A 14,149-nucleotide genomic window follows, 5' to 3' on the forward strand; every position below is an offset into this window, starting at 1 on the left:
ATATGCTAGACCTGTTTATAAACAAGTCAAAATATGCTAAACAAGTGTTCCTTAAACAAGTAGAGTGGATTTTTTTCTAATTTTTAGACAAACATTGAATAACTGGCATTGGATAGTAAGAATAATTCTCTTCACTCTGCAATCAATTTGAAGCAATTGGATAAAACTTTTAAGCAATTGGCATTGTCAAAGAACAAAGATATTCAAATATGCAGAGTAAATAATTCAGAGCTTTGTCAATTCTAACAGTTTTCTGGTATGATTTTTTTTAACATTTGTCATTAAGAGACCTTTTACAGCTGACTATGATACAGGTTATGCTTATTTTTGAAGGCTGAACAGTGACCTATAGTTAGTTACTTCTACCGGGTATGTCATTTGGTCTCTGGTAGAGAGTTGTCTCATTGACAATCAAACCACATCTTAGTTTTATATCATACCTGTAGTTTTATATCATACCTGTAGTTTTATATCATACCTGTAGTCTTATATCATACCTGTAGTTTTATATCATACCTGTAGTTTTATGTCATACCTGTAGTTTTATATCATACCTGTAGTTTTATATCATACCTGTAGTTAGTTTTATATCATACCTGTAGTCTTATATCATACCTGTAGTTTTATATCATACCTGTAGTTTTATATCATACCTGTAGTTTTATGTCATACCTGTAGTTTTATGTCATACCTGTAGTCTTATATCATACCTGTAGTTTTATATCATACCTGTAGTTTTATATCATACCTGTAGTCTTAGCTGTGCCATATCTTTCATTAGCTGGTTTCTCCTACTCTCCGCCACAGCCTGCAATGACAAAATATAGTGGCATCATAATATCTTACTGGCATTTAAGAGAAAAAGTAGTGTACTAATTTATGACACAAAATTCATAATAGCAATTTGAAAACAGAAAATAAGCAAAGCATGTAAGACTCTGCATATGTTTAAAGCTAGTTTCTGTCACATGGTGTAAAAGATTTTGTTTCTTTGCTGACACCACAGTAAAACACTAAGTAACATTATGCTACTTGAATAAATGTAATTTAGTCTTATGTAAGGGGAGAACAACCTTTCTGATGTTGTAGAATATGTTTGTTTCTAATTATTATAGCATTCTGGTTTTTTTCCCATTCCCAGAGTAATTGTATTAACCAAGTGTTTCAATATTTGATAAGTCACACTATAGAAATCTTTTTATATTCAATGACAAACTATAATTAAATATCTTCTTAGATAACACACTGATGTCATTGTTAATTGGTACAAAGAGTTTTGTAAAAGTACGTCAGTATGCTCTCATTAATAGTCACAGGAAGAATGACACAAGTAAAAACATTGGCGATCAACACTATGAAAAAACCTGACAGGATATTTATAGCTCTACTACATTAAATCGACATTTTCATCTGATCAGCTGCTTCACTTGGTTAATCGACCATTGATACTATATTGATACATTCTGGTTTCCTGTTAAGTGTATTAGTATTGTACTGGTTGTCTGTTAAGTGTATTAGAATTGTACTAGATCTTCACCAACCAAAAATCTTTAGCTTTCTCTGTTTTTCAATTTAATGAAATAACACAAGGCTAATCGTTTTGTCAGCAAGATTAATATCTTAATGCAACTTGACCTATATGCATCATTATCTTTATAATTATTTTTTAATGAATTTTCTGGTTTTATCCTTAGTCACAGTCTTAACAACTGCCAAATTATGTGATCATGTAAGTGCTGGATGTGGGGTTTGAAGACTCTGAACGTAAAATGTATAGTTATGTTTGTTTATTGGTGTTTTACTGAACTGTCAGACAAATGACAAACAGTTTTTATTGGTGGAAGGACTGCTGGAGAACCTGGGGATACCAATCATTTGATTTTTTTGATTTTTGGTGTTTTAACACCACTTTTAAGCACTGCATTTAGGCTATTACATGGCAGCCAGTTTTTATTCGTGGAGGAAGCTGGAGTGCCTGGAGAAAACCACTGACACTCCTAGTCAATTAAGATTGGAGTAAAGTGCACCCGCAACCAAACTCACAATCTCAGTGTTGACTGGCTAGTGATTACAGTAGTAACAACTTAGACCACTGCCAAATCCATGAAAATAAAAGTTTTTTTTCAATTCACAAAAATTTGTATCCTTGAAAAATAAATGAATCCATGGTATAAGTTAACCTTATTATTAAACATAGAAAGATAACAATCCATGAAACCATTTCTTCTACAATCCTGTTATGTATTTTTAAATATCGAATAATTCAGTTTCCTAAGTTAACTTAATGTATTTAACTTAAATTAATGTATCTAGAAATAAGATGTATGCAGTAAATTCAGATTTCTGTGAAAATACTCCTAATCACAGAGAGGAACTAGTCGCCTACTATATTTGGGTGCAAAATACAAGTATTGTCAAGTACTTGATGTGAAAATTGTGCCCGCCTCATCCAATTTAGTATAACTTAACAACAGGAATTATTTCAATGAGGTCTGAATTGACTTCAAATTTCTAGTACATAAAACACTTAGGAGGAAATATTTAAAGACCAACATCAAACAAAAATATCATTATCTTAATGTTAAACTTATATTTTCATAAGTATCCCTGCAAATCAATTAGATGCAATAATTCTACATCGAAGACAGGTATCACACTATTTTAAATGGAAAGATTTTTAATTAAGTGGAAGTAAATCTTCAATTAATAGATAAAAAATCTGAAGGACATCACAAGCAGCTTTCAGACTTGGAAGATGAGAATCAAAACCACTACTTTGACATTCATTAATATATTTCATTTGTGAAAATTGAGTATAGATATTTCTTGGTTAAATTTACAAAAACAAAATGTGTCTTAACAACATGGCTGCTCCAACCTGCAGTCTTATTGTTAAACATACATTTGTGGGAATTTATATGGAAGACGTCAGGTGTACTAGAGATATACAAGTATGTTCTTGGGTTTTTAGTGGCAAAAGAAAATGAAACTATTCAATAGTTACATCAAGTACAGAGCAATGAGCTTGGTAGATAAAATAAACCCCATAAAAAATCCAACTATGTAACTTTTGCAACAAAACAAAACCTAGCACCTTCTGTACTAAATATACATTATAAGTAACACTTAGTGCTCATTCTTTCTACTTTCTAAAATCCTCTGCACACATCTTGGGAGGGCATAGAATCAAATTGTCAAATTGTTGATTGCAGCAAATCAATCAAACAGTAAACATAGAATAATGATAGCACATTCATACAGATAACTCTTGCACTTAAGGCATTGGTTTTACAGCACAATAAAGGTATACTTTAAATAATAGAATGGTTTATGGAATGGCCTATCCCATGTCAGGAACCTGTAAGTCAGTTTGTCATTGGTTGCTGTCTGTCACATTTGTTTTGGGCATAAAACAGGTCTTTGGTTTTCTCTTCAGAAATATTTCATATTTTGTCAAAAAAGAGTAATATAGCATGCTACATGTATATGATATAAGTTTTGCTCACTGTGAAGACTAGAGTGACCAATAGTTGTTGAAAACCTTGTCTTTTGGTCTATGATGGATAGCTGTGTCTTTGATAGTTATATCTCCATATCTTATTTTTAGATAAAAATGTGATATTGATAAAACTGACACAAATTACTTACAATGGGAAGATGTTCTAAACCAATTTGAAAAAAAATACCTTTATTTAAATGATTAAAATGCATCAAAGGAGCAGGAATTTTAATCCAATAAAAATTAAAGGTACGATGGTGTGATGAAAAATTCATAATAATGTATTGTCATCGTATCTGTTACTTAAATAACAATAAGAAACAAATATTCTGGGGATTCTAAAAATATATTTGCAATACTGGCCACCAACATGGCTCATAATAACAGAACCTTTTCGCATTTATGCAGTAAGCTGACAAGGGAGATAATACAGCAATAAAAATAAAACATAAGGATAGCATGGGAAAGTCCACAATCTCTTGGGTCCTATGTATTGTTAAAACTTAATCAAAATCAGATTTAATACTGTTTTTCTTTTCCATAAACGTAAAGAATATGCTATAATAGAGATAGCAAGACTTGGTTCCAGTTTAAATATCTATCCCTTGTTTTTTATAATGCCTATTATAACTCAGAAGAGTATCATTTGTCTGTGGTGCATCATTCTCAATGTCGAAATTAAATGTGTTTCTAACATAAACAAAGTACAACCATTTGTTACTTCCTTACATTCTGGTTTCAAGATGATTATGAAAGTTAATGCATGCTGAAACAATTGAGTACCTAATTGCACAGCTTTTTGCCAAGTATAATTGTTGGAATTTGCATCTGTGAATGATCATAATGTTTGTTCAACATTCAAACAGCCTTCAATTTAGAAGTAGTCTAAATGGCAGTCATATATAACACGTGCTTACATACTTTAAATACAGAATATATGGATGGTACTAATTCGCAGTCGTAAATACTCTACTTATAGCACTGATCTCAACTCTCAAGTACTCGCAAGACGTTCAATGTCTCCTCACAACATATGAGAACTGTATAAACAAACATTTGTTTTGCTCCATTTTTTTTTAACAATCATAGATGTAATTGGTATTACATCTATGGAACAATATTACCTTCCCTCTTTATTTAAGAAAATCGACCATAAAATTTATTGATTTAGAACATAAAGTTCATATTAGGAAAAGCATGGTATTCTCATTGTAGTGAGATCTAAATTTGAGAGATGTTTTATGTTACATGAAGGTGGTGTTAAACACCAACTTACAATCAATCAATAATATCAAAGGCTTTATTGTGTAATAGCATGACCTTTTAAAAATTTTTGTAGCACACAAAAACATATTAACAAAGAACAACGAAAATCTAATTAAAATGTGGTTTGGGAATAAAAACTAACAGCTCTAAATCTTTGTTAATGTAAATTCTTTATTTATCTATACTTTCATGATACATATATATTATAATTAGTGGTAACTTAATTTATCTATATGTAAATCATTAAATTATCCAAAAATTTATTCAATTATTGCACAATCTAACTAAGAAAAGTTTGTGTAAATTCAGAGAGGGTACTTGGACTGCCATCAAACTAAACAGTTGTTTTAAATGATGCATATAATATTTATGTATGGCTGTCTTTGATCTAAGAAGATGAAGTATATATTAGTCAATTAAGATAATGGATTCAACCATTGAATTATCAAAGAAATTTACTTATAATAATTAAGTGAAAACATTTGGCGAAAATTGACGATTTAACAATCACCTATGAAGCATTTAACATCCTGTAATTCAGGAACATGAGTTTCCCTGATTTAATTAAACCATTTTAAAGTGCTCCACATGTGCAAAGTTAACTAATTTTTATTTACATAATAGTGAAAGTGTGAGCAGGGAAAATAATTAGTGGAAAACCAAAATAACAAGGACATAGTTTCTGAATTAGCGAAACAAAAGTAGTATCTAACAGCTGAACCTTCATTAAAGGTGTAAAAGTCATTTCTACAGGAACTAATGATTTCAATGTATCACAATTCCTACAGCTTTTTCACATGTTGTTTCCTTCTTAATAATGAATTCATGAATTGAGGAAACACAATGTTCTAAGTTTAACTTATATTAATATTGGGATAGTTTTTATTTTTGCAAATGAAAAATTCTCTTGTGTTACTTTATCACTTAATATCTTTTTTACTTGAAAATTTGGTATTTTAAGGGGTTCTCATTGGGGGGTTCTAATCCCGGATCCAGCTTACTGTTTTGTCAGATTCCCGTATCCCAATTACACTATGTACGTAAGCAATTCTCATTTTTTTTGTAATTTCCCGTGTCCCGCTGGACTTCATTTCCCGTTTTCACGGCACAATAATTGGACTTTCACGTGTCAAGCTTACAAAAAATCGACAATCCCGCATCACGCTTAGACCCCAATGAGACCCACTTTTAATGCTGTATAATTTGAGGTAAAATTAAAACCAACAGAAAAAGTGACCCTCCTATTACATTTACTAAACAAAGACATATCTATAGTCTACATGTACTTATTCTATTTCTGACCATACACTGATTTTTTTTTATTACAAATCTGGACAATAACACAATTTACCTATCAACAAAGCTATATAAAGTTATTTTAGGTTACAATCTTGATGAATACACTGATTAACTTGACACAATATACCTCCTTAATTATGAATAATTACACATGTCTCCTGGTGAAGTTCTTTGTACTTTTACATGTCCTTACATTATATTACCAGTCAGACCTATCAAGGTCTCTACACCTATTAGACTGTAATAATACAACAAAGATTTACTTATTTTCCACTTGAGTTGTTATGGTGCCCTCCAGTCATACAGAGCTATGATGTTTACACTAATAACTCACACATTTACCACAATGTTCTATCATTAAATAAAAGTAAATACCATTTTTTTGTTATTGATCTGTTTGAACTGTTTATATACAATTAGTGGAACATTCCCTCTGGAAAAAATCTTTATAGCCTTTCTTTTTTTACCATGAAAATTATACCCTTAGAGCATATTGTAGTTCGAAATAAGACTATCTACTTGGCCTAACTAAATAACTGATATGCATACCAAATAATTCCAGCACTTTGTTTTATTTTTTAATAAAGTAAATAGATGTTCACACCAATTTTTATTTATTGTCTTTTCTGACTCCCCCTACCCCACTATCTACAGTATAGTGAAGCGTTTAAACCTGAAGTTAATGATATTTAAAAGTCCGCCCCATGGCTTCTTCTATTTGTTTAATTACTACAGCATTTACTGCACTACTTGGTGTTTCTTTTACCTAGCAATGCTATGCATTCTGATTTATGATTATGGCAACACCCTTGATATCTATTTAATTCCATTTCTATGTGGAATTTATCATGTAGGATCTTCTATTCCCCTTTATCTAGGATCTGTAAACCCAAAGCAGTTTAGAAATCAATTTAACTTCATATCATAAAGTTTAAAATATTTTGATGTGAATCACACATGGCATACAGCTCACAAACCTATAAACAACCCATCATTTTACCACAAAACCCAGCTGCCTTTTTATAAGCAATTATTACAAAAACCACTTCTATGATGAGTTCATAAAAATTATCAAAAAATTTCATTACTGACAGTTTATGTTTCAATTTCGATAGTTATCTCCCCTTTAATCAGACAAAGATAAGGGGAGACAACACAGTACACACAATTTGATAAGCAGGCCATCTGCAAAATATATCTGTTTGGTGTAATATTAAAAGTCATGATCCAAACTGTCAGAAAAATGGATGGTATCTGTTTAATTTTCAAATTACATTTAACATGTTTAAAAATAACTCAAACATGTACTGCATAAAAATTCTGAATCCTGCAGTGGGCATAAATGAAATACTCAAAGATGAATCACATACTTGAGTGATCTTTATACACAAGTTACACAAGTTAAAGGTGGTGGATCTAGAAATTTTTATAAGGGGGGCCCAACCAACCCTGAATACCAAATCATGTTCTGTTCTTTTTATTTACCTTTTCAAGGTTTTCTAAAATTTAGTTTTACCACACATAGTCTTGATATGCAAAAGTGGAGATTTATGCATGTACATATAAAACTTTTAACCCAACCCCATCTTGTTCCATGCAGTTTCAAGTTAAGCTATTGAATTCATGTGTTGTTCATTATCTTTTTTTGTTTGTTTATCGGGGAAGACAGCGGTTGGTTAAAATTCACATGAAAATGTCTTGGTAGTCTTGACTATATTAAAACACTTGTGTCTCTTCTTCACAATAGTTCACTCTACTTGTATATTTGCTTATTCAGATCCATGTCTGGTCTTAAACATGCAGAGGACATGGTGACACCCAGGTCAAACTGTGTAAAGATTGTTGGACATATTCTTTTTTCATGTCTGTTAACTCTGAATAAATTGTCATACACGTCCTTCACCTGGACACTTTGTAGCACTATTGTACTTCACATGTAAAGCTGTGTTTTTTCTGATTAAATTTTCATGTTTACTAATTGTTTACTTGAGAATTATGTGGTTTGATTTTTGTCATAAAGCAAATAATGTGTATGTTGAACATCACTCAGTAATAAAATGTTTGTATGTAGTACATCATCCAGATCCTTTAAACTTCTTGGTGGTCAGGAAAACTCAAAAAGTCAGATCTCTGAATAGTAAACTGATTAGTATTTCATCATGAACAAAAATCTCAACATTTACATGTTAAACAAACACATGAAACTGCCATGATAAGTGACAGACTGTAGTATATTTCTTAATTTTTAGCTTAAAAAAAAGCCAAATGTTGGTGCTTCCCTAGTAGTACTATAAATAAAAGGTCAGGAGTTGACCTAAATAAAAGGAGATGTGGATATATGTCAATGAGACAGCAATCCAACAAGATATGTTTTGTTGACATGACCCCTTTGCGCTGAGATCATAACATTGCAGCCCTTGACTGATACATAGTAGCCTGAATAATCCAATTTTTATAATCATTAAATCACTTCATTAGTGAAAGACAAACAATAGTAGATAGAGGGTGCTGAATTATTGAGATAAATACATAGTGGCATCATAAAAAATTATTATCAGAGATCACTGTAGATCCAAATTAATTCTTTACAACTCTCTAACTTTAATGGAATTTTTATATTCAAATAAATCAACTTTGAACATCAAAAGCTAATATAAAAATATCTAATATTAATTTCATATTCATAACTTCTCCCTATAGAGTTTTGAAATCCCTTGTGGTACATTCATAGCTCATTAATTTATCTCCCATCAATTATTATCTGACCAATCATCAGGTCTGTTATAATGTTTTATCAATCTTCCAATCAGCTGTTTGGTATTATAATCACTCCTGATACACAATCAGATAATACAGATTTGTGAAGATCTTGCCAGAACTGTGTAACAAACCATATCATTCTAATTAATTACCGCCTGGGGTTCAAACAAAACTAGTCAGGTAAAACAACTCTTGTGTGCTCTACATGTACTTTTGTAGGGTATTCATACATTAGTAAATAGAGCAAAAATAAATATTGTTTTCCCAATATCATTCCATTCCAAAAAAAAATTAGGACACATGCAAACATGTCCCTATTCAGCTTTGAAAAAAACATCTGTGGATGAGTTTTTAAGTCCTCTCATTTCAAAATCAAGGTATTTTGTTGCATGTGCAGATATGGCTATCTAAATTATCTGTGAAAAATTTCAGAAAACTTGTATCCAGTATCCTTTTCAGAATAAAAGAGGACTTTCAGAATAAAAGAGGACAACGGAAAATGAGGGACCCCCTCTGGAGAATCAAAGACTGAAAAAATCAGAAAAACAAAAAAATATAAGATTTTATTAGAGAGAGAAAATGAATACAAAACACTTCCCCTTACAACTCCTCACATATGTGTAAATGGTAAACAGAACAGGCTTGTTACAGTTTGCTATTCCAATAATCACAGAATGCCAGCAAACAAAAGCTAATTGTAAAAATCTACCTCACTACTGATTACATTCTAAGCCTATTAAACTGATATAGTCTGATCTGTTAATAACATTCCATTTTGGATCAGATAGTTTTTGCTAATGTTTTTGACACCTTGATACTTCTCTGTTGGCTGAGGCAATGTATACGAATTCCACATGGTTAACTTTATAACTATATCTTGTCTGTACAATGTAAAGAGACATTTTTTGTTTATCATTCCCAGTACATTAATTAAAAGAAAGTACTATTATATATCAGTAGCTGATATGAGTGACTACCAAGCAGAGTGATAGGTACTTCTGTTATAAGTGTACTTTCCTGTAAACAGCTGAGTCATCAATGTCCTCACTATATCATATAAATATATATCTCACAATCCATGGTATGCTTGTCAATCTTTCTCACTATCCACAGTATATGTCATGTGGTGCAAAAAGTTTAACTCTATTTGTATACTATATGAGATCTAGGAATAAGTTTGGTGGCATTACAGAATGAATTTTGACAAAAATGAGGTTTTGGTTCATAGATTGGTCCTATTAAAAGTTGAAGTAACTTAACTAATAACAAATTGGACGCTAGCTAAGTAACGCCTATGAGCTACAAGTAACACGGAAAAAAAAGAAATTGTGAAATGGGTTTAATCATCAAAGGTCAGTGGTAGAACAACCAAATCATTAAATATGCTCAATCTTAACAGATATAAGACGAAAATTGCTATACATTCTTTGTACAATAGTCTCTGCCAAGGATACAATTGTGTTCTGAGCTTTTTCGTAGAAAAAACACCAATGTGGAATAAACAAACTAACTAATGAACTGTATTGTACAGCAATGCCTGGCATTAAAAATTGGCTTCACCAAATTATCTTCAGAATTATCTTTAATTGTAATAGGGTAAAAGGTTGACTTATAATTATGTCAAATTAACAGTTTATTTTTAACTCATTGTAGATGACACTTAGCCAGACAGGATTATATAGCACATGTCTGTCCCCATGAGGTCAGCTATGAATATTTCAACAGATATCATTTCAGTCCTGCAGGGATATAATGTGGTGAAATAATTCCTTCCTTCATAGTCTGATTATATTTTTACTTGTATTTATTATTACATGACAAATATTTATGTATCACACGATGACAACTACAAATAAATAATGGTGGGTTGGTTTTAAGATCGTACTTATCTTCATTATTCCTGGTTCAGATACATTGCTTATCTCTATCATCACTCATTAAACACCCATCTAATTATCAAACAACCTGCCAAAATTCTCTTAATGACCTCCAGGGGCACCCACAGGGACACCCACAGGGCGCTGACAGACGTCTAATTACTGACCCTGGATGAATGATGACAAATTATTTATTAATTATCTGACCAATAACCTTCATTGATTAGTAACTGAAGAGAGATTCTCCCTGATGAGAGAGAGATTAGATATTTTGGCGGGGAAAACAATGAAACTATGACCAATGCAACTGTCATCATATATCCCTCTAGTGCACAATATTAAGTATATTATATTTAGGCAAAGGTGTCACATTGTACATTCTATGATTTAACAATTTAAATCTCTTTTTCATAATGGTCTGCAAAAAATGTGTTTGCTTTAGGTCATTGCACATACTGCTGCATAGTTTCCTTTTTTCATAATGTCACAGTACCAATTCAGATGAAAGCAAGACAATTTGACCTCATGATCGAAATTTTGACCTATAAAGAACTGACATCAAACAAATCACACAATGATTACAAAAAAATAATCAACCAGTTAGGGAAAGTAAATATCGGTTAAGAATTATAGAAAATTTATACATCCACAGGACAAATCAGGATACTGGTTAGATAACTTGGCCAGAAACATTGAATCTGAATGGACTGCAGTAACACAGGGCACATTAAAGCAGAATATTGCAGGATAATAAAACAGATTGAAATTTTGTGTGATAAGTACACTGAAATCTACGATAAAACAAAATCTCAATATTTCTTATTAACATTACAGAGGTTTTATATTTCAATCAGCATGAGGTCTCTCTCTGGGGAGTCAAATGATGCTAGCTCCTACAGTGTCAATTCCCATAGGATAAACAAATAACTATTCCTGTCAGAAAAATAAATGGAAGGCAAACAATTATTTACAGAAAGCAATCAAGTGATTATCTCAATAAATTATCTTGGAAAAATACTGCCCCAATAGGGACCTCAGTCAAGGGAAACTAATTACTTCTCCCTTAACTGATAACATAACAGATGTGGCTCCCTGGGGGCTCAGTTGGGATTTTGATTACATAAGAATATAGTATCACTCCTTGGGGAGGTTCAATTGACACTGTGTCCTAATCAGAAACTCAGAGTGGGTGGAGTCTATAGACAAGAGTGACAGGATAGATGAGACAATACTACAGAGAAAACTTTTATTGATCCTGGATTCTTTGGACAGTGAGCTAAAACAACCCCTGATCTTCCATCACTATAAAAAAACCCAATAAAAATGTAGTGGCCGTTCAAATATATAAACATGACATACAGACACATTACTGTTACTTGGACAAAACAGACCATTTTGGCCAATTTTTATTTAGTTTGCCTTGATTGCTCATTCAACACTGTATTCTATAAACACATTAAAATGTACTATTCTCACCATTGATCTGACCTTTTCAGCCCTTAAACAATATATAAACCATTACCATGCCAGGCTTTAATATACTGCTATTGTGTGTTTTTATTTGTTGTATGCCTGTACATAATTTATGCTAATGCCCCAAAACTAAACATCAAATGCAGTCAGTACACAAACCAATTAACTTAAATATCCTTGGTAATAGCTTTAAAACAGCAATGAAAATCTTAAAAACATTTTTCAATAGATAAAGAATGCAGCGACCTGGATAACAGATAAGATGGTTGGGTTGCCTTGGGGTGTTAAAATCCCTATACAACAAACAAACAAAAAAAGCTCAAGTAATTCTACTGCCTAAATAAAAAGCCACAGGTCACGCATGGATGGCTGTCTGATATTTCATATCATCTGGCAGATACATCTTGTAATACAAACACTGTTAGAAAAATCTTTAATCAGATAGTATCTTCTAACATTTCATTGGTCAACTAAGGTGGGAAATGGGTGTTACCTTTAAAACTTTGAAGGAGGAGACTAGAACTTTACTATTAACCAATGAAAACGAAGAACCCAGTAGTTAGCTGTGATTTGCCTATGCCTTTCAGCCAATAAGACAAGTTAAGGCTACAATGAGAAAAGCTGTGTACAGTATAAAAGTTCAAATGAGTATATTAGCAGTGTCTGTTTCTTATCAAATTGTGGCTTTATTGAAAAATGATAAATGTCTACATACACTTCATGGATATTAGTTTCAGTTCTAATCTGAACAAAGATAGAAAATAATTCTACACAATTTTACCAGCTGCTGAGTGTTTATATCTTTTGCATTACTACATGTAGACCACCAGGAACAAATAAACTATGCCAACAATCCTCAAGTATCATATTCACAAATCACAAATTCTCCAAATATGCTTTTAATCAATTTGATTATATGATAAAAAAGTAAAATGTTTTATATTTACAACTTGCAAAGAATTATATGCAAAGCTGTATAATGCAGTCAAGATACTGTGCTATATAACATCAGAATTACATACAAAGATGAACCAACTAATTCAAGATAGTGATAAGATTTGTGAATTATTATTTTTTAAGGGTCATATCTAAAAGTTATAAGGGGGAGGGTTCTAGTTGATTCCAAAGGGCAGTCTGTTTTCTATGTGTATATGGGTTTTAAAATATCCATTCACTTGGCGTCCGTCGTCCGTCGTCGTCCGTCGTCGTCGTTAACTTTTACAAAAATCTTCTCCTCTGAAACTACTGGGCCAAATCAAACCAAACTTGGCCACAATCATCATTGGGGTATCTAGTTTAAAAAATGTGTGGCGTGACCCGGTCAACCAACCAAGATGGCCGCCACGGCTAAAAATAGAACATAGGGGTAAAATGCAGTTTTTGGCTTATAACTCAAAAACCAAAGCATTTAGAGCAAATCTGACATGGGGTAAAAATGTTTATCAGGTCAAGATCTATCTGCCCTAAAATTTTCAGATGAATCGGTCAATCGGTTGTTGGGTTGCTGCCCCTGAATTGGTAATTTTGAAGAAATTTTGCTGTTTTTGGTTATTATCTTGAATATTATTATAGTTAGAGATAAACTGTAAACAGCAATAATGTTCAGCAAAGTAAGATCTACAAATAAGTCAACATGACCAAAATGGTCAGTTGACCCGTTTAGGAGTTATTGCCCTTTATAGTCAATTTTTAACCATTTTTCGTTAATTAAAGTAATCTTTTACAAAAATCTTCTCCTCTGAAACTACTTGGCCAAATTAATCCAAACTTGGCCACAATCATCTTTGGGGTATCTAGTTTAAAAAATGTGTGGCGTGACCTGGTCAACCAACCAAGATGGCCGCCACGGCTAAAAATAGAACAAAGGGGTAAAATGCAGTTTTTGGCTTATAACTCAAAAACCAAAGCATTTTGAGGAAATCTAACATGGGATAAAAATGTTTATCAGGTCAAGATCTATCTGCCCTAAAATTTT

General features: G+C 32.0%; 1 protein-coding gene across 2 annotated transcripts in view; it reads right to left on the bottom strand.

The window, feature by feature from the left end:
* Positions 1–14,149, bottom strand: part of LOC139518876 (nonsense-mediated mRNA decay factor SMG5-like) — an 84,714-nt gene that overhangs the window by 12,859 nt on the left and 57,706 nt on the right. For both annotated transcript variants that reach the window (XM_071310528.1, XM_071310529.1), the window contains exon 21: positions 749–808. In XM_071310528.1, the coding sequence (XP_071166629.1) occupies positions 749–808 (60 nt within the window). The remainder of the gene's footprint in view (positions 1–748; positions 809–14,149) is intronic.

Source organism: Mytilus edulis, chromosome 4, assembly GCF_963676685.1.
Source record: "Mytilus edulis chromosome 4, xbMytEdul2.2, whole genome shotgun sequence".
Classification (NCBI taxonomy): Eukaryota; Metazoa; Mollusca; class Bivalvia; order Mytilida; family Mytilidae; genus Mytilus; species Mytilus edulis.